This window comes from Enhydra lutris, unplaced genomic scaffold, assembly GCF_002288905.1.
Source record: "Enhydra lutris kenyoni isolate GAN:26980312 unplaced genomic scaffold, ASM228890v2 scaffoldscaffold9, whole genome shotgun sequence".
In the NCBI taxonomy this organism is placed as follows: domain Eukaryota; kingdom Metazoa; phylum Chordata; class Mammalia; order Carnivora; family Mustelidae; genus Enhydra; species Enhydra lutris.
This window is the reverse complement of record NW_019154093.1, coordinates 72,081,907-72,107,466: the sequence shown is the minus strand read 5'-3', so window position 1 is coordinate 72,107,466 and position 25,560 is coordinate 72,081,907. Positions and strand designations below refer to the sequence as shown.

General features: G+C 39.2%; 1 protein-coding gene across 1 annotated transcript in view; it reads left to right on the top strand.

Annotated features, from left to right (window-relative positions):
- The window catches only part of LOC111142837 (vav guanine nucleotide exchange factor 3), a 367,424-nt gene that overhangs the window by 159,841 nt on the left and 182,023 nt on the right, over positions 1-25,560 (top strand). Inside the window, exons 3-9 of the mRNA XM_022496164.1 lie at positions 3,193-3,251; positions 5,559-5,624; positions 12,414-12,522; positions 14,957-15,049; positions 17,709-17,777; positions 20,187-20,290; positions 21,773-21,872. Of these exons, the coding sequence (XP_022351872.1) occupies positions 3,193-3,251; positions 5,559-5,624; positions 12,414-12,522; positions 14,957-15,049; positions 17,709-17,777; positions 20,187-20,290; positions 21,773-21,872 (600 nt within the window). The remainder of the gene's footprint in view (positions 1-3,192; positions 3,252-5,558; positions 5,625-12,413; positions 12,523-14,956; positions 15,050-17,708; positions 17,778-20,186; positions 20,291-21,772; positions 21,873-25,560) is intronic.

Below are 25,560 nucleotides of genomic sequence, written 5' to 3'. Positions count from 1 at the left end.
CTTCACTGGGCTGAGTGATCTAAAAATAGAGTTTGACCCGGGTATCTTCCTTTTTAAACTTCATCAATGGTCCTTCATAGATTCTGTGATCTAATCCCCCCCTTCTAAAAAGCAAGCCTACAAGAGCCCTACTTATCTCTTCCACCTTCTTCCCATGGTAACTGTTATTTAGGTTATCTGGAAATATTTTCATTTCTTTACAAATGCTGCTGCTTATTAAGCAAGGGGTAGATGTAGGTCAAGAAAAATATCCGTAATGTGGATTTAGTAGTTGGTTGTTAGCCTATTAACTTGCAAATGTTCTGACTAGTTACTCCTTTATGAGAGTTCATGTCTCTAATTTCATATTTTGTTGAGGTAACAATTTAGAAATTAATACATTTCAGGGAAAAGAGTCTTTTTAATGTCCTTGGGGATATTTTCTTTTGTGAATACTCTTAAATACATGTTTCTCATGTCTGGAGAATCTGGCATTAATTTGTGTACTTGTCTATTCCAAATCCGGATATGCTCCACCTTTATGGAATACACACTGTTCTAAAAACACTACATTGACTAAACAGTCTTATTTGCTTTGGCTAAACTTGGAGTTAATGAATGGACTTGATGTACAATCAGATAGACGCAAAACTGAGAGATGGTCCTGAGAGTCGCTTTAAGACATACTGTGTGTTACTCTTCCTTCCTTCTCACCTTCATTATTTTTCTATTACTGAATGGCGATAAGTAATAGTTTTGTTTTTTTTTTTAAAGATTTTATTTATTTGACAGAGAGAAATCACAAGTAGGCAGAGAGGCAGGCAGAGAGAGAGAGGAGGAAGCAGGCTCCCTGTGGAGCAGAGAGCCCGATGTGGGGCTCGATCCCAGGACCCTGAGATCATGACCTGAGCCGAAGGCAGAGGCTTTAACCCACTGAGCCACCCAGGCGCCCCAGTAATAGTTTTAAATAGATAATAGGAGTTGGTTTCATCTTGTTGATTTTTTAGAAATGTTTGTACTTTATAGACACATTTAATGTAGGACTAAAGTGATATACTATCTTCTGGCTCCCTCTGGTGGACAATTGTGCAAAAATGCAAACAGCAGTCTTATGGGTGGAAATGGGTTGTGTGAATTATTCTGATTGTTGGTGGGAAAAGGAACACAAGATACATTCTTATTTTTAGACACATCATAGTTATTATAGACAATATCCCCAGGAATAAAATGCATTTCTATTAGAGTATAAAATAGCTGTAGTAAAATACATCATAGTAGCAACATATACGATACCAGTGTTATTGTTATTTTTCTTCTTAGTAATGGCAATGCTAGATTGTATAAAATAAAATCAGAAACAGATTTCACCTCACAGCTTGAAAACAGGGCATATCAGGATAAGGCTGATGCTGAAATTTAACAGGGCCATTAATTCACGAGTCTAAATACTACTCTGCGGATTATTCCAGAATCTTCCGAAAGCTAGATGTTTCAGTAATGCATAATTTGAGAATTTTTAGCATATGGTTATTTTTATTTTGAATCAGTTTATTTTGATAAACTTATTATTTATTCATTTGTGATCTAATTAGACTGAAGATACTTTTATCTTTATTATGGCAAATTAATTGATACCCAGTTTTATCTAGGTGGTTGTGTTTTGCTTTCATATCAAATGTTCAACAAAGTAAAACCAGGAAGAAATTGCATAGTCTTTCAATTAAATTTTATTTTATTTGTTTTGTATAATGATAATTTTATATAATAAAAGTTTACATTTATTGAACTAAGCCTTTGATGGGTATTATCTCATTTAATTTTTTCAGTAAACTCTATGAGGCTGATAGTTAGTTTTTGGTACTGACATTTTATAGAGGCTAGTAAAGGTGAGTTGAAGAGCCAAGGCTCAACCAGACATTCTTTCTCTAAAGTTGTATGTTTATAACTACAGCAATGTACTACCTCCTGAAGTGGGCAAGAGATAGGTATGTGTGTGGCTAATGCTCATATGCGACTTCTGTGGAGTGCTTGGAGACCTTGCCATTAGGTTTCCACATTTGAACTGAGAAATTAGATTACTTCAGCTCTGAGATTTTTGCCTTTCTTCTTTTTTCTTTTTTCCCTCATTTCGAATAGTCCTTATAGAAGAACCTCTTTAAGTTTTGTTTAGTTTTGGGAGTTAGGACAAATCGTACCTGTTACCGTAGAAACAGGCTTCATGGGAAAAGTATATTTTAGCTCTTCAGGTTCCTTGCTTAGTCTTTGAGAGAGATGATCTTAGTTGTAAAAGTGGTAAGGAAGGGTAAAATCTCTAGGTTCTAAAGCTAAAACTATAGTAGGGCACAGGTACTGAAGTCTTCATAAGGAATCTTTAAAATACATACAGATAATCAAGGGTTTAGGAAACTCTTTTTTCGCAAATACCCAGAATTACAAAAGGTAATTTTCTTAAAGTTGGCAATTATAAAGGATAGCTATCATTTAAATACTTTTCATGTATTAGCTTTTTAATTCCTATAATTAATGATTACGAAGAAGCTCACTATGATTATAGGCAGTATCCAGATGAGAAAACCGAAGCCCAGGGAACTAAAGTAGTTTGCTTGAGGTTAGATGGCTGAAGACAGGCAAAGCTAGGATTTGAACTGTGGTCTGGCTCTCGAGAGTCCACATTCTAAACCACTTAGCTATTCAGCAGTGCTGCCCAGTAGGATTCTCGGTGATGATGAAGATGTTTGAAGTCTCGGTAGCGTAATACAGCATCCACGGATGGCTACTGAGCAGTTGAAATGTTGTTAGTACAACTCAGAAACTTAATTTTTTGTTTTGTAAATTTTAATTAATTTAAATTTAGAGAGCTTTGTGTGGCCAGGGGCTACTGTTTTGGACAGTACAGCTTTACAAGACCTTTCTGATTCTGTAGAAGTGGAGGTACAAGACCTTTAGTATTACCCTGTCTAACTCCTTGCTTTAATGATAAAGAAACGGCAAACTAGATGCTTAGTAATCTGCTTAGGGTTTCAAAGTTAAAGGATACAGTTATAATCCAAGTGTTTAAAATTTTCAGAAATAGCCCTTCTCCTTCTGTACTTAGTTGGTGTCGGCAAATTTAGGTTTCTCCTGCCATTGTTAATACTAGATTGTAAGACTATATAAAAAATTCTTATCTTTTCTGAAATACGTTTCCAGTTAACACTTTTCCTTTTTTCTCAGGTTATAGAAACACTATCACGACTTTCTCGCACACCTATAGCACTGGCCACAGGAATCAGGTAAGCTCGTTTCTCTGTGATTCATATGTTCTATTCCTTCAATGTAATAGTTATTAATGGAATGGTTACTGTTTGTAAAGCACTTTGCATGCAGGAACCATGCCTCATTCACACATGTACAGTGCCTGATGTGTAAGTGCCTAATATACATTTGAAAGTAATTGAGCAACTAAGAACTTAGTTGTAAAGTTGAATAATACCCATTGGTTAAACATTCTTAACTCACGGCTGACTGTTACCGATAAGGTAACAGTTTGTTTGTTTGTTTAACAGTTTGTTAAAACTGGTAAAACAGTTTGTTTTCTTAACTTCCTTCAACATTTCTTACATATGATTCATCAAAAAAGCCCACAAATGCTTAAGTAAATAAATACCTGACAAGTTATTGTAGTACATTTACTTCCTATAGTCCATAAAAATAACTCACAACTTTAGGAGTTTAAAAAGTAATCAGACAAGTATAAAATGGTATGTGTACAATGAGTTGAAGGATTGGTACTGAATGAAAAACTTGGAAGTAAATTGGTTAAATGGATTATGACTTCTCCATGCCATGGAGTATTATGCAGTCAGTAAGCATGGAAATAAATGTAGACAGGTTTGTCATGTTGGGCTTTCCCTGTTTAAAATACTACATACTCAAGTTAGATCAGTCAGAAGTTTGTATTATTAGTAACATCAGACATACAGAGAAACTGTTTCAAGAGCTACCCAGCAAGGCTGCTTGGAAATTGAATGGATTTCATTTTTTATCTTGCTTCCTCAGAGCTTCACACTTTAGTCTCCAGCCATTATGGGGTTCTGTGGTGTTATGTCTCTCCCTCTGTTGTACCTTTCTGTGTCCAGCTCACATTCAGATTTTAAGGGAGAGGATATAAGCCCTTCTTAAGAGGACTGATCGGCAGTGGCCAGGCAGCCTGTGCCCTGGATACAAAACACAGCGACCCCGGGAAGGATACTCTGCAGACCGGTTCTTGGAAATGGGCTGTGAATTTGACAGCTTTCTACAGAAGTCATCTCTAGGCTGCATACGTGTTCAGCACCTCATAATTTGCTCTATGTGATTCATCTTCCCATATTAATATATATATATGTGTACATATATATATATATATAGTTCTATATAAACTGCAGATTTTGAAATAGCCTGATTCTATTTTTATATATTTATGTATTTTTGGTTCTGAAAGGATATACATTAGAAGGTTTTCTTCTCCTTTTTTAATTCTTCTTATCTATATTTCCAAATATTTCTATAATGGACTTACATTGGTATAAAAGCATAAAAAGCACAATCAAATGTGCTTGAATTTATTTAAGGAAAAAAAAGGATCTTGAAACTCTAGCATTTCTCACACATTTTAATTTATTTGAAAAATGTAAGTTCCTTAAATGTCTTAAGTACTCAATCCATAAATTAATATGAAAACACGTTTTTCAGTGTATCAAATATAATTTTTTAGCAATTACTAGCTCTCACTTACTATTTTGATCCTCTTATTTTTATTTTTATGAAACATGACATCCTGCCTGCATATAAAGAAAGTAAAACTTCTGGCACAATAGTATAATTATGATTGTGTTAGATATGTATTTAGGGTGTTATGTTGGGGTTATGAAAATAGTGCATAGTACATTAGGCAAAAAAGTCAATGGCTAGAAATCGGGGATACATTAAACTGCTTTTCTTTTAATAGGGAACAAAGAAAAACTTCCTACTCTCCCTAAGGCCTAGGGTTTACTCATTTGTCCAATAAGTGAAAATAAAAAAAATATGACTTAAATATCTTGAAGTCCAAGTAGAATAGTCTGCCAGAATCAATAATCATAGGTGAAGGGTGCGGATATTTTGATCTTCTAATAATTTTTATCTCTGTTAGTGGGCTGAGTCCTGCAGGGATGATTGGTACCAAACCATTTGTCGGTCAGATCAGATTCCCTAAGTGGAGAGAGACAGTGCTGAAGGCAGAGGCGCTGGGGTGGCTGCGGGCTTTCTGAGCTGGGGAGCTGCAGAGCCTGCAGAAAGTGGCACGTGTGGCCTGTCCACAGCTGCTCAGGTGACAGTGGTGACCACTGGTAATGGCTACAGCTAATTTGGAGTAGCAGGTGCCACAACGTCCCTGGGGAACCCCATGCACTACCACAGGATGGGCACTTGGGGAGAAGCCCAGGCTGTTTGTTAAATGCGATGACTGATCGGACCATTGTGGCCGCAGCTGGGCTCTGCATTTAGTGAGAGCTCAGTGCCCAGCCTCCTGGCTGCTTACTCATCTTTCTTGTGTTGTTTTTTTCCTCCCTCTCTTCTAGGCCCTTCCCAACTGAAGAGAGCATTAGTGATGAAGACATCTACAAAGGCCTTCCTGATTTGATAGAGTATGTTGGGCATCTTCAGCAAAATTAAACTACCACCAACGTTTGCATCCTTTGTGGGTTTTAACCAGGGCTGTTAAGAGAGCTTTCTGAAGCGGTAAAATGATTTAATGATTAAGACACGTAAGAATTAACCTCAAACTAGTGATGGAAAGCTTCACAAGAAAATGGGCCTCATTGGGCTTTTAGTTCCTGTTGTGTGCCCCATGCCATGCCAGTCCCTTTGACGAGTCAAGGAACAGATTGCAATGAAGTAAAATTTGGAAGTTTCTCAAAGGCATATTTGAGGTGGTGGGTGACACTTGAATTAGAGAGTGAGGGGAACAGTGATGAAGAAACAAGATCTGCTTCTGGAGTTGTAGGGCAGATAGTGCGTGCTTTGTAAGTTCAAGGAAAGGTGAGATGAGTGTGAGCTGGAGTTCTTCAGGGAGTTTCATTAGATGGTGTTTGTTCTGCACAGAGGCTCCTTCTGGGCTTTATTATTTAGTAGTCAGGAGAGGCAAAAGGCCCTTGCACCTGATTATCTTCTGCTGATTGAATGACTTGTGCAGATTACAAATAAATATGAAAAATGATCCCCACCCCTCAAGGAACTGATGACAAAGATCAGGCATGGTTGCAAAGAATTATAGTAAGGAATAGATTATGCTCCAAAAGGGATGCAGGTTCTGTGGAAATTCTTCCATTCATCCATCCCAGTGCACCAGCACTCCAAGCTTGTTCTTTACTGTAGGACCTTTGCTCATTTTGCCCTTATGGCTGACCCCTCACCATTCCAGCCTTTGCTCAGACATCCCTCTGTGGACAGGCCTTCCTGACTTCCCTCCCTGAATTGCTGCCAGCCCCTCACCTTGCTCTCTAGCTTTACGGCACTCATTTCTGCCTGAGACCATCTTTGTCGGCTTCATTTATTCTCCATCTGCTCATTAGAAGGTCAACTTTGTGAGGCCAGGGACTTTACCTTGTTCTTGGCTGTGCTCCCAGAACTTTACCCAGCATCTGGTGTGTAGTAGTTCCTTAGTAACTATTTATTTTCTGAATGATTAAGCAGAGTTGCATCAAGCATCTCCTCTCCTGTTTGCCGGCATTCTGCTTCAGGCCTGAACTTCAGTTCACATGGACTTGTTGAGTGCCTGTTTCTGTGCTAACCATGTTGCATGCATTATCTCATGTCCTAACTTCAACATGATGAGGTTGATCCTGTTATCCCAACTTCTGAAGGAGAAAACGGAACCGTGGAAAGCTAAGAAACTTATTGGAAGTCATACAGCTAGCCAGTTTTAGTCTTCAGATTGGAACCCTGACAGTTCTTAGTCCAAAGCTGGGGACTTTCCTCACTGCATGGAACCCTGGAAACACCCTGAGTTGCCCTTTCCATGAGAACCTCCAATAGGAGAACAGAGGAGAATGCTGACAGGATGGCCAGCAGCTTGTCCCAGAACAGGTGGCACTTGGATGGGCCTTGAAGTTTGATGTTTTAACTGTGGATGAAGGATAGTTTTTTAGCTCCTCTTAAAACTTCCAAGAGCTCACTGATTGTGAGCAAGATTACTGCTGATCGTCTCACTGAATTGGCTGTAGTCTTCATAACATGACTATAATGTTTCTGGTAATATAACCAACTCCTCTGAAGTATTAGGAAGAACATATTATTTCTTGGGGCACCTGGGTGACTCAGCTGGTTAAGTATCTGACTCTTGATTTCTGTTCAGGTCATGATCTCAGGGTCGTGAGATCGAGCCCCATGTTGGACTCCATGCTCAGCGCAGAGTCTGCTTGAGATTCTCTCTCCCTCTCCCCCTCCCCCTACTTGCAATTCCCCTCTCTCTCTTTGCCTCTCAAATAAAATAAAATCTTTAAAAAGGAATATATTATTTCTAGAGCTATTATAATGTTCTTTTTTTAAGCCCCACCAATTGTCACTTACACCTACTAACTTTCATAGCCTCCCCTCCTCTTGTTGTGTTGATGTCAGGATAAATCCTGTGAGGACTCGTACCCCAAGCCAAGTTTGGAAAAATCTGGGCTTCTGAGCCAGCTGCTCTGAGACACCAGCTCAGGGTCTAGGAAATGCAGCTTGCTTCAACTCTCCATCTGGTGGTGGAAGGTCCAAACGTAGTGTTATTCTTACAAGTGCTTGCCTTTGGTTTTCAGTCTTAGCTTTGTTATGATCTCTGTGGGCTCATATCTTTAAGTCTGACTTTTGGGATTTCACCCCAAGGAAAGCCCTTAGAAACAATATTGTCCTCCCTACTGCAGAGAGAATCATTCTGTTCCCATGTGGAGAGAAACGGAGAATGCAGCAGAGAGGTTGTGAGATGGCTAGGCTGCACAGTGTCTGCTTTTTCTACTTTTATGGTCAGGGTGTTATTCACGGCCATATATAGATGACCTGGACACAGGAAAAGTAATAAAGATTACTGTTGATTTGTTGACCATTTGAAGAATCACAGTCCTCCTTCCCCTGGCACCCCCCTGCTTCCCCCGTCCCCCACCGCCCCGGCTCATTTTGTGCAGGTCAGGAATTCTTGACCAAACTGTTAGCAAGAAAACAGTTGCCTTGCCTTAGTATGGGATTGTATGGGATTGTATGCCTTAGTATGGGATTGAATAACAAAACTCAAAGAATTTTAGCCCAATCTTGGGTGTGTGTGTGTGTACACATACACACATGCATGCGAGTCACTCATACAGTTCTTCTTTAAAAACTTTTTTCCAGGGGCACCTGGGTGGCTCAGTGGGTTAAGCCTCTGCCTTCGGCTTAGGTCATGATCTCAGGGTCCTGGAATTGAGCCCCACATCGGGCTCTCTGCTCAACGGGGAGCCTGCTTCCTCCTCTCTCTCTGCCTATTCTGTCTACTTGTAATCTCTCTCTCTGTCAAATAAGTAAAATCTAAAAGAAAAAACCAACCAAACAAAACTTTTTTCCAGTTTTATTGAGAAATAATTGATCTATATCTTTGTGTAAGTATGAGGAGTACAACATGATAGTTTTATTTACATATATTGTGAAATGATTACCACAATAGGGTCAGCTAACATCTGTCCATCTGGTATAGATACAATTAAAAGAAAAGAAATAAGAAAAGGCTAAAAAAAATTCTCCATGTGGTGAGAACTCTTAAGATTTACTGTTTTAACAACTTTCCTGTGTACCACGCAGCAGTGTTGGCTGTGGTCATCGTGTCATACATTCCATCCCTAGTCCTTATTTACTGGATTGATGTAAGTTTGTACCTTTTAACTACCTTCCTTCAGTTATCCCTACCCGTCACCTCCATCTCTGATCTCCTCCAGTCTGATCTCTTTTACAGTGAGGATTTTTTTGTTGCTGTTGTTCTGTTCTTTGGGGTTTTGTTTTTGTTTTTTGTTTTTGTTTTGTATTTTTTTAGATTCCACATGTAAGTCAGATCACACAGTGTTTGTGTTACTTGGTCTTATTTCACTCAGCATAACACACTCAAGTTCCATCCATGTTATTGCAATTGGTGGAATTTCCTCATTTTTTATGCTGAATCATATCCCATTGTGTGTGTGTGTGTGTGTGTGTGTGTGTGTGTCACACACTGCAACTTCTTCATGCATTCATCCATCAGTGGACATTGAGGTTTTGTCCATGTCTTGGTTATTGTAAATAATGCTGCTGTGAACATGAGGGTGCAGACTTCATTTTGAGTTATTGTTTTTGTTTCTTTTGGATGTATTCCCAGAAGTAGAATTCCTGGATCATATGATATTTCTCTTTTTAATTTTTTGAGGAACTTCCCCACTATTTTCCATAGTGACTGCACCCATACATGGTCCCACCAACAGTATGTGAAGGGTCCCTTTCTCCACATTCTCTCTAGGATTTATCTCTTGTCTTTGACGATGGCCATTATAACCAGCATAGGATAATACCTCATGTGGTTTCAAGTTGCATTTTCTTAATGTCTGGTGAGGCTGAACATCTTTTCATGTACCTGTTGCCCCTTCATATATCTTCTCTTGTCCTTTGCCCATTTTTAAATGGGGTTGTTTTGTGGTGGTTATATGAGTTGTAGTAGTTCTTTATATAGACTAATTGTACTAGTCCTTATATATTTGGGATACTAGCCCCTCTTCAGATAAATGACTTCTGAACATCTTTTCCCATTCCATAGGTTGTCTTTTCAGTTTGTTGCTGGTTTCTTTTGCTGTTGATGCAGTCCCACTTGTTTATTTTTTATCTTGTTGCCTGTGCTTTAGGTGTCATACCTTCTACAAGGGTAAAGAAAAATCTGTATGTATTCACACCACATGTGCCTCTACCCCCATGTGAAAGAGTCAAAAACAACACTTAAGCAAGATGAGGTGTTTTTCCCAGGAATGGGGGTAGTGGTCAAAGACCATGGAGCTGGGATTAGGATTAGCAGGGAAGTGGATTTCACAGCCTCACTTCTTGTTGAATGGGATCCCTTCTGATGCCTGTTCCTTCGTCATTTCTTATCTCTGCTCCCTCATGGGCTCATCAAACCTTGCTTTCCTTTGATGTGTCATAGAAAGTGTTCAGACTGGTTCAACTCCGCCCCCCCCCCAACCTTGTTCTCTGGTTGGATTGCCTGCCTAAACCCCTCAGTTTGGAAATTCTGGAATTACCTGATGACATGCCATTTGCCCAGTTTTACAGAGTAGGAAGCCAAGTGGCATTCTTCATTCCTTCCGCCCTCTCCCTAATTCTGACTTGCCACCAAGTCTGGTTGACTACACCTGACACAGTTTCTGAAGTCTCTCTGTTTCTCTTCTCATCTGCCTTCACTCTAGTTATGGCTCTCAATATCTCTTACCCACAGGTTTCATTTCTGGGCTTACTGTCTTGTTGCCTTTACTCTGCCCTCTCATAAAACCTCCGCTTGCATCCCAAATGCCCATGTAAGGTTGTACTTAGAGGGTGTACCACCTTTCACAGGTTGGTTTTAGGTCTTCTCTCTGGGGCTCACATTCATTTACCTGAATGGGGCACCACTCTTGGTGTTGCTGGGCTCTTCAGACCTTCTGCTTTTGCACGTGTTTTGGTATCTTTTGTCTGGAATGTTCTTCCCCCTTTATTCACTGAGTATGTGTCACCTCTGACAGCAGAGGTGCCTCATCTGCAACCATATCTCTTGGAACATAGTAGTATTCGATTAGCAAATACCTATTGAATAAATTGATAAATATATCCGAGACCCAGTTCACATGTAGTATCTGTTGTGAACCCTTCCCTGACTTCTTTAGTCAGAGTTACTCTTCCCCTTGCTCCCACATCTGCATTCATCTGCTCTGTTGCACTTCTAGAATTACATGTGGGTGTCCTGTGCTCTACACTTGACTATGGGAGAGTCCTTGGGTCTTCTTTAGTTTATGCATTCTTAGCACTGAAATGTCTGGGCCTCCGTAGGTCCTTAGTAAACATCTGCTAGGTGAGTGGATGGCTGGACAACTAACCCTAAGACAAATTTTTCTCAGAGCAGAGTCCTGTGAAACGTTTGTTACCACCAGATCACTCTCCCATAAGGCACCTTTCTTTCTTCTGGGTGTTTGAAAGAGTTTATTCCTGTCAAAGGCCCAAATTATCCTTCATGACAAACATAGACAACCTGGTGATTGAACCTACTTTGAAAAATGACCTAAGCTGTAGAGTGACATTTACAGTTACAGTGTTCTTATTTTTGTGCATATCAATTTATAATATTCTATCTGCACAGGCCCAAGAAAAATGATAAGGGCTGGCAGGATTGAAGGAGTTGAATTTCTTTTTCTGAGAAATATTAATGCTTCTTTCTAACATGTCTAAATGTATTAATCTCAATTCTTTGGGATTATTAGTAATAGAGTCTATAGAAGTCTTGAACTGAAAGGGGAGACTTGAGGAGTAGGAACAGAACATGTGATAGGTGGAACCAGCTCTTTCTACTTGGACTGAATGGGTTTATGATATTAAATGAAGGGTTTAGGAAAAGTACATTGGTCCGTCACTGTGTATGTTCTCCTGGGAACTTTAAAAAATAGGGATGGTTTTCAACTGCCAGGAGCCCAGCAGATTTCAAATGGTGTTTAAAAATGCTGACATTTCTTTAAACAGAGTACTATCAAAACAGATAATAGCAGAATCTGGCTGAAGAGGGGACCTGTGGAGACCCTCTGAGTGGGAGGGAAGGAGCAGGGTTGGAAAAACCATGGTGTCAGGTATCAGCAGTAATAACCCTGCAGAAACTGTTGCTTTTAAAAGATACCTTTTAAACTATGAGATCCTTCCCAACTCCTCTGTCTTTGCCATATTAGACCCCTTGATACAGATGATTAACCTGAGGCCTCAAAATAGGAAAAATGGGGGCAGTAGGATAGAGTGACTAAAACACGTAGAATGTAAGACAGACTCTGTTTTAAATCTGGATCTGGCATGGACTAGCTGTGTGTTCACGGGCAAGTCAAATAAATACCGTTTAGTTCTCTCGACTTCCTTATCTCTGTAATGGATTAAATAATAATGCTTACCTGAAAACACAGTGAATACTGGGCCTGGGACAACTACCTGAGATGGTGTATACAGAGTGATCATTTCTGTGCGTGTACATAGCAAATACCAGTGGATGTTAACTGTCGCTGCCATCCTTGGTGGATTCTGTTGTTGGCATTGTTCTCATTAGGAGGGAGAAGGCTGTAATGTAAAGGCTTTTGACTTTTCTCGTGAATCCCGTTATATTTCCTCTCTGGATTTTCTACTAGGCTGTATGTAGGTATTGCATTTACTGCATGATAGAAAGTGACCTGGGTATCATACCTTTGTTTCAGTGAAACGCACGTGGAGGATGAAGAAGGTCTCTACGACTGTGTTTATGGGGAAGATGAAGGTGGAGAAGTCTACGAGGACTTAATGAAAGCAGAGGAAGCACATCAACCCGTATGCTCCCACTTGCCTTATGTTTCAAGTTACTTCGAGTGTTTTATTAGGACAGTGATTCCTTGCAAGACTGATTCCTATAATTATTTATGTAACTTCTGCTGGAATAGTTTTTTGGTTTTCTTTTTACCTTTGCTAGCTTTCAACTATGTAATCATGACTTACTGCATTCGGAAACACATGGACATGACATTTTGCAGTTCAGAACAACCATAGGGAATCCCCGGTCTCATCTTTTGATTTTCCTTATAAAAAAAAAGCAAGTTTGAAAGAGAGATGGTATGCTGTGCAGCTAAATAGTGGTTGAGTGGCAATAGAACATAATTCCAGGGAATCACGAAATTACATTACCATGAAAGGAAATCTCTTGCAAAACAATTCAGTCTTCTTTAAATTTGGTGTAGCATTAAATATTAAATGTAAAGAATAGTTCTTCATATTTGCTAGGAGTGTTAAGAAGAAGTCTTTTTTTTTCTTTTGTTTCCCTAAAGGGCTCCTAGAATTTTTAGTGTTTTATAAACTTAGTTTCAGATGTCATCATAGTCAGCGTGTGCCCCCCCAAAGGTTTATCTGCCACTGGGTGGCTCAGTGGGTTAAGCCGCTGCCTTCGGCTCAGGTCATGATCTCAGGGTCCTGGGATCGAGCCCCGCATCGGGCTCTCTGCTCAGCAGGGAGCCTGCTTCCCTCTCTCTCTCTGCCTGCTTCTGTCTACTTGTGATCTTTGTCAAATAAATAAATAAAATCTTTAAAAAAAAATCTAAAACATTCAGAAAGAATTACTTCGAATTTTTTCAAACACAAGATTGTGTAAACACAAGATTACTAGAAGCCAAGGAACTGAAAGGCCAGGCTATTGAGGGATCATCTGCACATATGCCAAGATTGCCAGAAACGGACATTGGAGTGGTAATGGAAAGCAATATGGCAGGCCAAGAACTAAAATTCTCAAAGAATGAAGAGGATGAGCCATAAATTGCACAAGTACATAATCTCAGTGATCTAGAATCTTTATAAGGCATTTGAGGGATATTTTGTATCACCTGTATTTCCAAAATATTTTCATAATTTGAAAAAAATGGTCAGTTGCTTAGGGTTTTATGAATGTAGTCTTTTTTTTAATATAAAAGCCTTATCTTCATCAGCTGGATGGTGGTTTAGGTTTTTCTAGTTCTTTGATGAATTACCTCAGCTCTCTCTCTTTATAGTCTTGCCTTTAATAAAAGGCTGGAGGCTTGTCCAGTGCCCCACATAGGGAGCAGTGGCTTCCGTGGGATGGAAACTAGATACCTGGTCTGTGTTTAATAAATGTAATGAATGTGCTTAACCCACTGTGTGAGTTGACAGACTGCCTGCGGCAGGACATCGAGTATTTCTAGGTGACAGAGTATCATCTGTACTGCCTAGAATTATCATCTGCTTTGGGGACCAGCAGATTCTTCAGTGTGTCACCCAAGGACAGTTCTTCATTCAGCCGGCAGTGCCAGGTCATTTATTGGGGACAGACTCTTTTTTTTTTTTTTTTTTAAGATTTTATTTATTCATTCAACACAGAGAGAGAGATCACAAGTAGGCAGAGAGGCAGGCAGAGAGAGAGGAGGAAGCAGGCTTCCCGCTGTGCAGAGAGCCCGATGCGAGGCTCGATCCCAGGACCCTGAGATCACAACCCGAGCTGAAGGCAGAGGCTTAACCCACTGAGCCACCCAGGCACCCCTATTGGGGACAGGCTTAACAGCAATGATCATTTAAATGGGTAGGGTCCTTCTTGTATACTCCTCGAGGTGCTGTGTGCCTTACCAGGTTATCTCATTGACATTTCCTTGGGGTTAGAACTAGAATTCTCTCTGTGTTGTAGATGAGATAACTGAGACACAGAGAAAATAGGTAACCTGTTCATAATAACAAGCTAATAACAGAAAAACTGGTATTCGAACCCAATTCTGTCCAAGCCCCATACCTTTGATCTTCATGTTATGCTCTAATACTCCAGTCTTAACACTAGTAAGTGAGCCAAACACCAAGATGTTAACTCTTAAAAAATTATTTTAAGGTTTTTATTTATTAAATATCCTTTTGTTGTTTTGCAAGTATTTCTACAGCACTTATGAAGTATGCTGTACATTAAGAAAACTGTATCACACCATGTGTGATATTTCCAGGTTCAGTAATGAAACAGATAAAATAACGAAAGAGGTGTTTTCAATATAAAGAGTGTCCATGCTCAGAAGTTTTTTTTTTAATCGTTTAAAACTTCCGTTTACATGGTTCAAATTTTTAAGAACAGATACTTCATAAATGCAATAAATGATCTTTCAGTTATGTCTTTTATTAGAATGGAAAGCCTAAGAAAGTCAGTGATTTTGAGCACTTTCTATAGATTGCCAGAAAGATTAAGGCATATGTTTGATTAAATAATTTTTGGTAATTCTAATTGCAGAAATGTCCAGAAAATGATGTACGAAGTTGCTGCCTAGCAGAAATTAAGCAGACAGAAGAAAAATACACAGAAACATTGGAGTCAATAGAAAAAGTAAGTTATCAGATATTATTTTTGATGCCCAAGTACTACACTTTATAGTTAATATAGAAGACTCACTGTGTCTACTGTGTGTGTGTTTTCTACGTTTCAGTAGAACTTTGGATTTAAAGATCTCAAAGCAGATTTATTCATTCCACAACTAGCTACTGATTTCTTAGTATTGGAATGGCACAGTGTTAGAGGCCAAGGATATAGCAGGAAACACAACAAAACTGGTTCTTGTGATACTCTCTCTCCCATGGGAAGGTTTATACTTTAAGCAAATAAGTGTGTCAGGTGGTGAAAAATTCTCTGAAGAAAAAATCAGTCAGGAGGAGAGGAAAGAGAGTAATGGGGGTGGGCTGATTTTATTTTATGTCAAGTGATAATGGAAGGTCTGTGGTAGGATCACATTGAAGCAGATAGCTGAGGGAGTTGAGGGAGCAAGCTGTGCCAGCATCCTAGAGAGGACAGTTCCTTGAAGAAAGACCCTCAGTGGAGACTGTGTTCCACATGTTTCAAGAAGAGCAGTAGCCCAGGTGGCTGATGCAGCATGAGGGAAGAGAAGCAGTGAACGTGGAGAGCTGGTGAGCCGCGGCACCCTATAGGGGGCATAGAGAACACCAGCTCGAAGCTGGAGTGTGTGAGAAGAAGAAGGGACATGATCTAATGTAAGTTTTTCACAGCTCATGCTGACATTTTGGGAGAAAAGTTAGAAGGCTATTGACAGAACATGATAGTATTTGTAGAGCTGGTGAGGAATGGTCAGATTTGGAATAAATTTTGCAAGTAGAGCCAACTGGATTTGGTGATGAATTAGGTGAAGGATGTCAGAGAAAGAGAGCAATCAGGGATGCGAGGTTTATAGCATGAACAACTGCCTGAGTGGTAAAGACTGTCACTGCTATGGGGAGGACAGGTTTGGGAATCAAGAGTCTGTTGGGACATACTAAATTTGTAATACCTCTCAGCCTCCAAAGGGCTGTGCTGAGGGAGTTAGATATATGAGGCTGGTATTAAGGGAAAAAGTTGAACTAACAAATACATTAGACTGTTACTATGATGCAATGGAATCTATAAAGTCATGGTGCTGAATGACTTCACCTAGGGAATGAATGTTGATAGAGGAGAGGTTTGAGGCCACCCCTGGCAACATCCACATTTAGAGGTCAGGAAAATGAGAACGAGGAGAAAGTTTTGGACAGTTAGGAAAAGCACTGAAGGTGTGGAAGAGTTGTCTGGGAGGGGTGTTGGAGTCAATTGACCAGGGAAATGTAGTGGGGTTATGCAGTACCACAGGCTCAGTTGAAAATTAGACCATCAGTCTGTTCATGTTTACCTTCTTAGGTACATGCTCAACATATATAGCAAGCTAGATTTAACCAGAGTTTTCTTCTTCCAGAAAAGCACAGTGGAAGAGGATAGTGGAGGGAACAGTTCTTTTTTTTTTTTTTTTTTAATTTTTTTAAAACATTTTATTTATTTATTTGACAGAGATTACAAGTAGGCAGAGAGGCAGGCAGAGAGAGATGGGAAGGGAAGCAGGCTCCCCACCAAGCGGAGAGCCCGATGCAGGGCTCAATCCCAGGACCTTGGGATCATGACCTGGGCTGAAGGCATAGGCTTTAACCCACTGAGCCAGGCGCCCCTGGAGGGAACAGTTCTATGCAAGGAAGTGATTCTGATGATGGTTTATGGAGTGTAAACTGGGTAGGAAGGGAAGTGAAGACATGAGAGACACAGGACGTTTAGTGGATTGGCAGATCCAGTGGTGTTGAAGAATTCCTTGGAGGAATGAGCTATCAAGGTAGGGGATAGTGGTCAGAGAGTTGATTGTTTGAAAATAATACTATAGAGCCTTGCAATTGTTGATGATGAGAAGGTTTTGGGATGTGACCGCCAAAGTAGGGAGCTGAGCTAGAATGGAACACAAGATTACTGGAAATCAAGGAATTGAAAGGCCAGGCTATTGGAAGGATCAGCTGCACATGTACTGAGATTGCCAGAAATGGACATTGGAGTGGTAGTGGAAAGCAATATGGCAGGCCAAGAACTAAAATCCTCAAAGAACGAAGAGAATGAGCCATAAATTGCACAAGTACATAATCTCAGTGATCTAGAATCTTTTTTTTTAAAGATTTTATTTATTTATTTGATAGATCACAAGTAGGCAGAGAGGCAGGTGGAGTGGGGGGAGGGAAGCAGGCTCCCCGCTGAGCAGAGAGCCCGATGTGGGGCTTGATCCCAGGACCTTGGGGATCATGACCTGAGCCAAAGGCAGAGGCTTTAACCCACTGAACCACCCAGGCACCCCAGTGATCTAGAATCTTTACAAGGCATTTGAGGGATATTTTGTATCACCCCTGTATTTCTAAGATGTTGCCTTTTTTTTTTTTTTTTTTTGCCAACTCAGCCAATAGTGTTCTAGTGTTCTTTTTTTCTTACTTTCAGAAGTATTTATTGCTGAAACCTTTTAGTCTATACTTTAAATGTGTTAACTGTATTATGTCTTTATATCTCTATTCAAGAATAAAATCTTTAAGAGTTTCTGCTTTTTTCTTGGTATTCATTATTTGGATAAACAATTGACTTTGAATAAATATTATTTGTTGATGAAAAACTGTTAGGATAAGTTGTGCTTAATTATTACTTCTCTGTTCTATCTTTGTAGTATTTCATGGCACCACTAAAAAGATTTCTGACAGCAGCAGAATTTGATTCAGTATTCATCAACATTCCTGTAAGTACAAAGATGCTAGCTAAAGTTGTATTATAAATTATACATAATATATAAATTATAAATTATATATAATATATAAATGTGCACTATAATATATATAAACTATACATACATTATAATATATGAATTATATATATACACACATTATATATACATTACATATATAACATTATAACATATGAATCATGTACACATCTATATACATTATATATTATATATAAATTATATATAATAATGTATATAAATTACATATACATTATAATATGTATAATATGTATAAATTATATAACTTATAACTTATAATTGTGTTATAAATTCTATAAAATCCCTGTCTCTTGTTGGGTTCCAGATTCCTATTTAAATATTTTCCTGGGGGGGCGCCTGGGTGGCTCAGTGGGTTAAGCCGCTGCCTTCGGCTCAGGTCATGATCTTAGGGTCCTGGGATCGAGTCCCGCATCGGGCTCCCAGCTCCATGGGGAGTCTGCTTCTCCCTCTGACCTCCTTGCTCATGCTCTCTCTCACTGTCTCTCTCTCAAATAAATAAATAAAATCTTTAAAAAAAAAAATAAATAAAAAATAAAAACCCTTTAAAAATAAATAAATAAATAAATATTTTCCTGTATACTTTAGGAATTTTAACTCTATTTTTTGCTTCCTGAGTTCTTATATCCTTATTTTCCAGAAATAAAGGATATGTCATATCTTCAACCAAAGTCAGTTGAGATGCAAGCCGAACACGCATGGATAAGATTCATGTATTATCCTTAACTGCTTGTCAGGAAGAGGTGGTCTGAGTCAAGGAATCCCTGGTGCCACCTTCTGTCTGTCCTGTGGGATCCTCCTTATGCCTCACTCCTTGCTCTCTTGCTACTCCAACCCTTCAAGCCTGTCCTATAGACACTGTCCTGAGGGCATCACTCTGCTCTGTGGTGCTTTCTTCTTCCACTTCTATCTGTACTAACCTTAACTTCCGTCTCTGAAATACACCACGTCCTTATGATATAAGAATTCATTTTAGTGGTTCAAGGTGAGGAGCTTTTTTCCACATTTATGTAAGCATTTCGAATTTCAGACCCCGTTAGAATTATCTTATAATCTTAAAGGATAGTTACCTAGAAGCATTGAAACAAACCAAATGCTGTGCCAAGCAAGGGCATACTAGGCAAGATTCAAGTTCTTAAACCTCTCAAACTGGCTTGGGTTCTAAGAGATAGCTCGTGGATATACTATATAAGCTTTTGTGCACAAGCTTGCTTGTTGTACCTAAAAGTTCCCTACTCTTTTGGTTCTGTTATGTTCAGTGTTGATGGGCATCTGTCAGTTAGCGACTATTGTCCTTGTCCCTGATTTTGGCCAGATGAAGACACTCTCACTGATTCATAGCATAGCAGAAAGAAAGATGTCACAACAACAGGTGAATATTTAGCATAAAGCAAACTGCACATTCTAGGAAGATGAGGATCTTGACCCACCTTACCGCTGTCACTGGAACACAGGGCACATTTATAGCCCTTAATCTTATGGCTTCAGCGTGCTCTCCAGAAAATGGACAGGGCCAACATATTCCTGTTTCCTTCCCACCCTGCTAAGGAAAGAGCTTGTGGTGAAGTCAGTGTGTGCCCCAAGGTACAGGGGAGGGATAATGGGAGAAATGGCACCTTGATTAGAATTTCATTTCCTGGCTGTGATGTGTATTTACTGCCTGACTGAAAATTACTTGCTTATCAGGAAAAAAGTGAAATCCTGACTTCTGAGTTGCTCTAGCAAACTGCCTAGTACAATTTATCTGCTCTTTATTTATGCCATTAGTTGTCTGGTTTCAAGTAATTTAGTGTGATTATTGTTAGCTTAGCACCGGGACACCACTAATTGACCAAAGTGCAAATCTACATTTTTATGCCCAAAGGATGTGAATCATTACTTTATTCCGTCAATAAAACATTAAGCACTTGGATAGTTTTATTTAAAAAATTAAAGTGATTATAATGAAAATGAGTGTACATATTTTTATACAAGGAATAAATTACCCTTTAATAAGTAGTGAGATAATTCCCCCTCCCCCACAGGACACTGAAGATTCATGTCTGATCTGAAACTACTGTTTTCTCTGTACTTGGCTTGTCAGTCTTGCCCTTGTCTTCCCTCGTCTTCCCTTCCCTTCTCTCCTCTTCTTTCTCCTCTCCCCCCACTTCTCCCCTTTCTCTCCTCCCTTTCCCTCTTTCACTTCCTCCTCTCTTTATCTGTGGTGGCAGGTTTCTATATTGAAGGCATTCAGCATATCCTTGAATAACAAGTCTAGCACTGATATGGATTTCCAGTTTGAGTGAGGTTTTTGTTTTTGTTTTTGTTTGGTCCTGATTTATAATTTCCTTTGACGTGCTTTTTGTTTTTTTTTTTTTCTTTCTTAAGGAACTTGTAAAAGTTCATCGGAACCTAATGCAAGAGATTCATGATTCCATTGTAAATAAAAATGACCAGAACTTGTATCAAGTTTTTATTAACTATAAGGAAAGGTAACTTTTAACTTTTAAATGTTGTGTATGCATGTATGTATGTATCAGTTTTTGATTATAGTGAGGGTTAGTATTAAGATTGCTCGTAAATAGCTATTACCACTGTCCATTAAGATAATGCCTGGGTATGGGGTTATGGACATTGTGGAGGGTATGTGCTATGGTGAGTGCTGTGAAGTGTGTAAACCTGGTGATTCACAGACCTGTACCCCTGGGGATAAAAATACATTATATGTTTATGAAAAAATAAAAAAAATTAAAAATTAAAATAAAAAGATAATGCCTGGGTAATAATGAGAACATGGGACAGTTAATCTCAGCGAAGTAGTTTGAGTTCTATATATGTATCAAGAAAAAGGAAAAAAAAACAAAAACAAGGATCCATAGTTTTGTACTGTAAGTCAGAAGGTTCAGGTTCTTTATCAGTTTACCCCGGAGTTCTGTAGTTTTCAGGAAGTCATTTTAATTCCCTGAGCCTCCTTTTCTCCATCTGTAAATGTTAGGGGTAGATTAGCTTGTGCCTGTGATTTTTCCCACTCTCATATTTTATAATTCTCTCTTTAAGGCACTTACCCTTTCTAAGTTTGGGAAAAAAAAAAAGTCTTCTGAACTCATGTGAGTTGAAGTACCAAGAAATTTCACTTAAAATGTCATTCTCTCTTTTTATAAATCAAGCACTTGTAGTTCCTAGTGCTAAGAAGTGGCTAATGAATTGCTTTGCATCAACAACAGTTGGATAAACATGAGCTCATTAGTGGTTTTTTTGGTCCCCAATGGAGAATTAAAAGACACAATAAATTACCCAACCTTTTTGTAAAATATCTATATTACTCCACAGTTCCCCATCCTCACGAGGCCTCGCACTCCATGCGGTACAAATTCTCTTCCATCCCACACCATTTAAGCCTCTCATTCGTTCTCAATTTTCAGATGGTATGTTTTCCTTAATTAAAAAGCAGGAAAGAGCAGGAGGTTTATTAATGAGTGGAGACATGAGTAGTGATTAAATAAAATTGTAGTATAAAGTAAAACTATTTCTGAGTGTGCATAAATAGTAAAAAGTTGATCTTTAATAGGAACATAAACAGAAATTTTTTAATTTTGTTTTTGTAACATTCATGTGTACTCCAAGTTCAGAGTCATTAAGCCAGTTTGTAAAATCTACCTGATAAAAAATGTATGTGGAATTAATCACATTCAAATTTAGAAATAAATAATACCCTTTTAATAGTAAAATATGAGTGACCCTTATTCTGCTACTGTACGTGTGGTATGTGTTTAAGAGAAATGAGAAAGCAGAGGTTTGGAGAGATGACAAGTGGTTTGCCCTGGATCACGTAGGTAGTTAGAAACACAGAACAGGTGAGATTTGCTCTGATTCTCTCCAACTGTGGCTGTACATACTTGAGAATTCTGTCTCTTCCCCTTCTACTTTATTCTGGCTTTTCCCCCCTGCAAATCTCTCTTCTTTTTCCCTTTCAGGTTGGTTATCTATGGGCAGTACTGCAGTGGAGTGGAGTTGGCCATCTCTAGTTTAGACAATATTTCTAAGACAAAAGAAGATGTAAAACTGAAATTAGAGGTACCTGTTTATTTTTTGTTTATGAAATAAAGTAAGAGAAACCTCAAAGCAAGGGGAGGGAGATGGCAGATGGGCACAATGGGTGAAGGGGAAAGGGAGGTACAGCCTTCTAGTTATGGAATAAATAAGTCACGGAAATACAAGGCACAGCGTAAGGAATGCAGTCAGTGATACTGTAAGAGTGATGTAAGGAGACAGATGGCAGCTGTGCTTGTAGTGAACACAGCATCGTGTAGAAACTTGTCAAATCACTAAGTTGTACACCTGAAACTAAGGAAACATTGTCAACCATACCCCAAAAAGAAAAAGAACAAAAACAGATGTATTCCTTTTGAGATCAGTGCAATAATAAATCTCCCCATGTATTCTAAATATAATTTCATGTCAAGTTTATAAAATATTTTCATAGCTAGCTCTGTAAAATAATGTGATAGTAATAATATAACAGTAGTAAATCTACAACTTATGGCTCTGTTTTACATACATTATCTCATTAGGTCCTTATGACTCTGTGAGACACGTGCAATTAATTTTCTTCCCTTATGGATGAGAATGCTAAGGTTCAGAGAGATTATGAGTCATTTGCCTATGGTCACCAAGGTGGGAGGTACAAGAAAAGTAAGATATATGGGAGATAATGTACATGTAGATTAAAAATGGTTATTAGAAATATAAGACATTTAGGATCAGGTGTGTTAAAAAGGGCATGAATATTGCCTATAAGAGAGAAAATGAGACAGACATAAGTAAGATTAAGTTGTTGTGTGACAACCAGTAATTGGGCTCCATGAGTAAGACTGATCACTTCAGTATGGGTAGAATGTGGGAAATTTCTCTGGAGAGGTAATATTGGAGTTAGGTCACCAAAGAATGGGGTGAGTCTTGACAGGTGAGGTTCTAAGGAGAGCATTCTGACCAGATGGGTTGGGAAATTTTGAGAAATGGAGAGTAGGTCAGAATAAACAGAGCACATGGTAGCAATGGAAGATAAATCTGGAGATTTTGTTAAGTTTTTGTGTTTTTCTTGTATATCATTTTTTTTTTTCCACAGGAAGAATTTGTACTTTCAAAGAACTTTTGCAAAAGATTATTTATATGTTATATGAATTGTCATCCCAATTATGTTTTCCATATGTTTGGATTTTCTTTTTTTTTCTTTAAGATTTTATTTATTTATTTGACACAGAGAGAGAGATCACAAGTAGGCAGAGAGGCAGGCAGAGAGAGAGAGGGGAAAGCAGGCTCCCTGCTGAGCAGAGAGCCTGATGTGGGGCTCAATCCCAGGACCCTGGGATCATGGCCTGAGCTGAAGGCAGAGGCTTAACCCACTGAGCCACCCAGGCACCCTTGTTTGGATTTTCTTAAATGTTGGGTGGAGATACATCATCAACTCTTAAATGGCTGTGTTTGGCTTAGTTGACTCTCTGGTGTCCCCTTTGCTGTCTTTCTTCTATTTAGCAATGAGGTCAGGTGATGAAAGGGAAAAAAGAGGCACATGATTTTCAAAATAGAACTTTGATTGTTTTAGCATATTTGGTATGGTTTCATAACTCCCACAATGGGGAACTATTGTTTAGAAAGTTTACACGTCAACAGGCTCTCGAGTAACCATACTAACTCTCTATCATGGATCTTTTCCCCTGACTTCTTGTAATCCTCTGATGATGCAGATTTTATGTGTTCTGGTGACTTGAATCACCGCTGAATAATAACCCGACACCCTCTTAGTGTAAAGGGTTCCCTCTGCTCTTGGGAGAACAGAGCCTCAGAAGCATAGAGCTATAAGCCACCTTGACTCAAATTAAAATATGATGCTAAGATAAAACTTTATGACTTACACAACTAGTTCTTAACTAGTTGAGCAGTTTTTTTTTATTTTTAATTTTTTAATTAATTTGTTTTTATTTGAGAGAGAAATTGAGCAAAGCAGGGAGGGGAGGGAGAAACAGGCTCCCTGCTGAGCAAGGAGCCTGATGATGTAGGGCTCCATTCCAGGACCCTGGGACCATGACCTGAGCCAAAGGCAGATGCTTAACAGACTGAGCCACGCAGGTGCCCCATAGAACAGTTTTGTTTTGTTTTGTTTTTGTTTTTGTTTTTTGTTTTTTGTTTTAACCAAAGGTATAAATCTCTGGCTCAGGATGGGAGTCTACAAGTTGTCATTCAAACCTCCATTATACTCAGCATTGTTTGGATGTTCCTCTCTCTTCCTTCAGAGTCACTGTCAAAGCCCTGCCTATGACCTGCTCTGGCAACATAGTTTGTACGATAGATCACTCCCTGTCTGAGGGAAAGAGAGAACCTCCAGCTGAGTTTGGAAGGCTCAGGGCAAGGGGCTGCTGGGTCTTCTTTTTTGCCTGAAAAGTCAATACTTCTGACCAGGGTCCTGATTTGCAAGTATTTATCAGACACTCACTGTGACACCTCAGTAGATACTCTTTGCTGGGACTGTCCTGACATGACAAAGGGAAAGCTACCCTATTCTCCATGTGTCTCTGCCTCCTGCATGTCTTCAGTATTTTTTGTGTTTTTTTGAGCAAGTGTGTGGATGAGTGGGGGAAGAAGTGGAGGGAGTGGGAATGAGAGAATCTTAAGTGGGCTCTAGAACCCTGAGATCATGACCTGAGCTGAAATCAAGAGTTGGGCACTTAACCGACTGAGCCACCCAGGCAACCCAGGTCTTCAGTTTTGTGGTTACTTTTGCTCCTGGTGATTTTTGTCTTCTTTTCTACTTTGGAACCAAGATAACCTACGGCAAAGGGTAACAGAGTCTCTTTGTCTTGTCCTATAAGCTAGCGCATCCCTATTCCTTTATTGTCTTCTCAGTTAGAGTTGAAGTTCAGCTAATAAGCATGTGACGTCTACCCTTTATTTACTTTCTTTTTTTTTTTAAATATTGTATTTATTTATTTGACAGAGAGACACAGCGAGAAAGGGAACACAAGCAGGGGGAGTGAGAGAGGGAGAAGCAGGCTTCCCACCAAGCCGGGAGCCTGATGCGGGGGCTCAATCCCAGAATCCTGGGATCATGACCTGAGCCGAAGGCAGATGCTTAACGACTGAGCCACCCAGGTGCCCCTACCCTTTATTTACTTTCAATACTAATAAGCATTTCACTCCTCAGACTCAGACCCCACTTGTAGGAAATGCCAGCAATGTTTGTTGTTGTTGTTTTTTACTTCCTGAGCCTGTGACTTAGAACTTCAAGGAACTAATTCTTTCCCCAACAGTTTTAAACTGACTTGTATAACATAACAAAGTGAATTTTTAAGTATAACATTTCTCTCCCTAACACTATGTTAAGATCACACACACACACACACACACACACACACACACACGTATATATTAAGATATAACCTCAATTCCAAGGAACTTAAAATGCAACTAGGGAGATGAGACTCATTCATTATAATAATCTTAACAGTTTAACCTCCAGTTTGAGACCCATGATCCAGAACTCTCCGCAATCTGTAAAAGCAAGAAATCAGTTGACTTAGGTATTCTTCTCAGTGAACTGCAGCAATTGACAAGACATGAGCTAACATGTCCAGATGTGTCCCCAGTTCTTGGTTAAGACCTATAGTCCAATACTAATTAAGTTACTATGGTCATTAGAGCTAATGGTGTTTACTTTATAGCTCCTGACAATATATCCTTCCATGTGCCAGAAAAGCTAAATGTGGGC